This window comes from Penaeus chinensis, chromosome 24, assembly GCF_019202785.1.
Source record: "Penaeus chinensis breed Huanghai No. 1 chromosome 24, ASM1920278v2, whole genome shotgun sequence".
In the NCBI taxonomy this organism is placed as follows: Eukaryota; Metazoa; Arthropoda; class Malacostraca; order Decapoda; family Penaeidae; genus Penaeus; species Penaeus chinensis.
Genome location: NC_061842.1, coordinates 2751135 through 2756134, shown reverse-complemented (window position 1 = coordinate 2756134; position 5000 = coordinate 2751135). Strand labels below are relative to the sequence as shown.

The 5000-nt window shown below is 44.2% G+C and overlaps 1 protein-coding gene across 3 annotated transcripts in view; it reads right to left on the bottom strand.

The window, feature by feature from the left end:
- Positions 1 to 5000, bottom strand: part of LOC125038296 (carbohydrate sulfotransferase 1-like) — a 36343-nt gene that overhangs the window by 15536 nt on the left and 15807 nt on the right. For all 3 annotated transcript variants that reach the window (XM_047631754.1, XM_047631756.1, XM_047631755.1), the window contains exons 3-4: positions 1577 to 1682; positions 554 to 726 (exon numbers count right to left, since the gene is read on the bottom strand). In XM_047631754.1, coding sequence (XP_047487710.1) covers positions 554 to 726; positions 1577 to 1682 — 279 coding nt within the window. The remainder of the gene's footprint in view (positions 1 to 553; positions 727 to 1576; positions 1683 to 5000) is intronic.

Here is a 5000-nt window from a genome sequence, read left to right as displayed (position 1 = left end):
TGGTCACTATTTTAACACTTTTGGGAATCTGTGATGAAAAAATTGGGATGAATGATAAAAATAATGAACTGTAATCCTTTGTCGTGTTTTTCAGTGTTATAGATGCATAAGTTTTGTTGCGCCTGAGGTCTTTACTCGAAGAAAAACAATAAGAAAGGCTAGTGATCCTGTTTTTTATTATTTATTACTGTAAAATGAGATAACACTTTGAAGCATGTAATATGGATTCCTGTTGAAAAAAATGTGACCATAAATACAGGAGAGGAAGTACTTGTGAAAGGTTTATAGATTGTATCTTACAGGCTGATGTAGGAGTTACCTATTAATTTTGCACCTATTGTTTACATGTGAATTGTTCACAGGTAGAACCCTGCAATAAATGAGTTATTTCAAATCTTATATTTAATCATTTGACTAAACAACAATGATAATGATAATAATAACAGTAATAATAGTAGTAATAGCAATAACAACAATAAGAAAAGGAAGAATAGCAGCAGTAGTAGTTGTAATTGGAAGATGAAACATGGCGTAAAGGAAACAGCCTTTTTACCTGCGTCTCATTCGCGGGGTCGTCCAACCAAGGCGGGAGGTCAACCCCGATAAATTCCTTCAGCATATTATCTCTCACCGTCTTCAGTGCGCGATACGCCTCGGCAGCAACGAACTTCTTAGGACTCGGCAGCACCAGGTGAGTGATTTTCCCCTCGGTGTCTCCGCCTGTCCCTGGAAGAAAACGTGTTACGGGCATGTAGTAAAGTGCTTGCAACTAGGAGGGGAGGCTGGAGGATATAGTTTTTATGTATTTTTATGTGTCTCGGCGGTTATCCGCCTCCCTACTCCGTTTTCTTCTTCTTCTTCTTTTTCTTCATAATCATCTTCTCTCTTTTTTTTTTCACGTCGGGGAGTAATCTGCGCCTAGTTTCACTTTACCCCCGGGTCTTTTTTTCAGTGTCTTGGGTTTCCTAGAAGTCTTAGATTTTTTAGATAAATCGTCTTGTTCAAATTTACATTCTCTCTCTCTCTTTCTCTCTCTCTCTCTCTCTCTCTCTCTCTCTCTCTCTCTCTCTCTCTCTCTCTCTCTCTCTCTCTCTCTCTCTCTCTCTCTCTCTCTCCTCTCTCTCTCTCTCTCTCTCTCTCTCTCTCTCTCTCTCTCTCTCTCTCTCTCTCTCTCTCTCTCTCTCTCTCTCTCTCTCTCTCTCTCTCTCTCTCTCTCTCTCTCTCTCTCTCTCTCTCTCTCTCTCTCTCTCTCTCTCTCTCTCTCTCTCTCTCTCTCTCTCTCTCTCTCTCTCTCTCTCTCTCTCTCTCTTTCTCTCTTTCTCTCTCTCTCTCTATCCATCCTTCTTTCAACTCTAATTCCTTGTATTGTTTATCTCTCTTTTATCCGATTCCCTCCCATTCTCAATCACCTCCTCTTACATCCACCCTATCCTCCTACATCATCCTTTCACTCTCTCTCCAACCTCACCCCTACCAATCCCCCCATTTCTCTGTCTATCCTTCCAACCTATTCATCTAAGCCTTTCCTCAACCTCAACTTCACATCAGCCTCTTCAAACCACGTCATTATACTCACCGACGAAGTGAATGGTCGTGACAGCGGGGTGTCGAAAGTGACGTTGAACCAACACAAGAACCCACACGATCAGAGCGAAGTACATGTAGTGTGTGATGGTGAGTCTCTGCAGGGTATGGGATGAGGGTCCTTAGTATGGGTCTTTAATATGGGGTCTATGTCTTATATGTAGTAGGTTGTATGTAAGGATGTGTATCAGCGTGTGCCCATTGTTATGTTTTGGAGGAGGTCTGGTGTGTGTATATACTTTCATTGAAGGAAAATCAATACAGAGGTAATATAATGTACTTGAAATAGGTAGGCTACTTAGGATGTGCATCATTGTGAACATGTTATAGATCGATAGAGAGAGAGAGAGTGAGAGAGAGAGAGAGAGAGAGAGAGAGAGAGAGAGAGAGAGAGAGAGAGAGAGAGAGAGAGAGAGATAGAGAGATAAATAGACTGATAGACAGATAAATAGATAGACATATGTAGGTAGATAAATATATATGTATGTGTGTGTGTATGTATGTTTATATATATATATATATATATATATATATATATACATGTATACTTTCATATACATGTTTGTAATAGTGTGTGTGCCTCCTCCTCTTCTTCTTTATATCATCAGCAAACGTAATCCTAACCTAAATCTTATCTTCACCGATAATTCGAATTTTACATCTGTTTTACTTTCTATGTTTTTATGAATGTTTGTTTCACATGTTTTATACTGCTTCTTTATATATCTTCCGAACTGGATTCATTAAGAGATACGCTTGCAGTGCAATACTATCAAGTCACTACCATCGTCAGTTCAGTACTCTGGAGTTTACAAATGGCATGAAACTCTGTCTATACGTGAAGGGAGGACAAGATGTTTGCGCCTTACGAGGAATCTACTTTTCTCCTGTCCTTGTGAAGAAGATCATGTAAATGAATTATACATTAACTCGGTAGTGTTACGTTTTTCCAAGTGTAGAGGAATGCAAGGTGCTTTGAAAAATACGAAATTCTTATTTGTCCTATGGAAATACGTATAGCAGAGAATTAAGTGATAAGAAACGTATCATACAGCGAGTAAGATGACAAGTAAAAGTCTTACAAAACATATTATCTACATATCTATTTATCAAAAAAAAAAAAAAAAAAAAAAAAAAAAATATATATATATATATATATATATACATGCATATACATACATACATATATATAAATATATATATATATATACAGGGAATAAGATGATTATGCACCCATAGAAAAACAAGTTGTTTTCTATAACTAGCAATAGTTTATAGACATACTAAAACCTTATGACAAAAGAAAAAAACTATTTGGCGAAAAAAGAGAAGGCCAGAGCAAAAAATAAAGCTTCTGCTGTGACAAAAAGGTCAAAAGTACCGAGCCATGACATCCGCGAGGTGTGCTCTCCTGGCCAGTTTGTTTATTCCGAGGCAGTGCCGCGCGCAAACACTGTAACTTACATGACAAAAATGGAAATATCAAGAGCAACTATGATGTAATTTACTACAGAAAACTCCTCGTATTTCGCGTCTTTTTTAAGCGTGCGTACAAAGTTAGTTACGCCCTGAGCCTCAAGTTCCCTGCATTTTCTCTCTCCTTTCATACGGTATGACAAGGAGGCTCCCCTCTCCCGCCCGAGGGGACTTGCGGCGGCGTCTTCCCTAGCCATCAATTTACTCCACATATGACACAGATCCCATTTGCACGCCTTCATGCACGTCGCCCACGCTTCCTGGCCTTTTCTCATCTCCCTTGCACCCTACTTGCTCCTCCTCCTCCTCCTCCTCCTCCTTTTCCTTCTCCTCCTCCTCCTCTGCCTGTTCCTTCTTCTTCTTCTCCTCCTCCTCCTCCTCCTGTTCCTCCTCCCCTCCTTCTCTTCTCCTCCTCCTCCTCTTCCTGTTCCTTCTTCTCCTCCTTCTCCTCCTCTTCGCCCCTCATCTCTCCTGTCCATTTTCATCATCCTTCTTTTCCCCTTCCTCCTCTCGCTTATCCCCGCCCTGTCTTCTCTTCTTCCCTTCGCCTTCCCTGCTTTCCTCCCCCCCCCCCCCCTCTCTCTCCTCGTTCCTCTTCTTCCCACCCTCCCCTCGCTTAACCCTCTTCTCTATCTCTATTCTCTTTTCCTTATCTCTGTTCTCCCTTTCCTTGTCTTTTTTCTCCCCAGTATATCATCTCTTCTTCCCTTTCCAATCTCTGATTCCCCATCCTCCCTTCTCTTCTTCCCCTTCGTTATCCCTTTTCTCATCTTCCTCATTCCTCCTCTTCCCATCCTCCCCTTTCTTTTCCCTCTTCTTCTTTCTTCTTCCCCCTTCCTCTCCCCTCTCTTCTCCCCATTGCTCTCTCCTCTCTCCCTTTCCCATCCCTCTTCTCTGCTTCCTCAATTCTCTCCTCATCCTCCTCCTTTCTCCTCTCACCTTTCTCTGCTTCCTCAATTCTCTCCTCCTCCTCCTCCTTTCTCCTCTCACCTTTCTCCATTCCTTTTCTCCCCTTCCTCTCCTCTCTGTTCTCCCCTTCTCCTCCTCTCTCTTCTCCCCATTCCTCTCTCATCTCCCCCTGTCCTATCCCTCTTCTCCCTTTCCCCCATTCTTCTGCTCCCCTTCCTCTCCCCTCTCTTCTCCCCTTCCTGTTTCCTCTCCCCCTTTCCTATCCCTCTTCTCCCTTTCCCCAAATCTTCTCCTCCCCTCCCACTCCCCTCTCTTCTCCCCTTCCTGTCTCCTCCTCGCCCCGTCCCTTCTCCCCATTCCTCTCTCCTCTCCCCCTTTCCTATCCCTACTCTCCCTGTCCCCCCTTCCTCTGCTCCCCTCCGACTCCCCTCTCTTCTCCCCCTTCCTCTGCTTCCCTCCCACTCCCCTCTCTTCTGCTCACCTACCACTCCCCTCTCTTCTCCCCTTCCTGTCTCCCCATTCTTCTCTCCTCTCCCCCTTTCCTATCCCTCCTCTCCCTTTCCCCCAATCTTCTCCTCCCCTCCCACTCCCCTCTCTTCTCCCCCTCCTGTCTCCTCCTCCCCTCCCACTCCCCTCTCTTCTCCCCTTCCTGTCTCCTCTCCCCCTTTCCTATCCCTCCTCTCCCTTTCCCCCATTCTTCTGCTCCCCTTCCTCTCCCCTCTCTTCTCCCCTTCCTGTCTCCCCATTCTTCTCTCCTCTCCCCCTTTCCTATCCCTCCTCTCCCTTTCCCCCAATCTTCTCCTCCCCTCCCACTCCCCTCTCTTCTCCCCCTCCTGTCTCCTCCTCATCCCGTCCCTTTCTGCCCAAAGTAGACGCCAGGACTTCATTCGTCCCGTCTTAGCTTTATCACTTTAGAATATATAGTGTGTAATATAGTAGAGGATGTCAGGCGTCAGCTCAACTTGTCTGTTAAGCGAGATTCAAAAGAAAGACTGGGTTCCTACTTACATATTTTGGGTGCGTGTGGATGC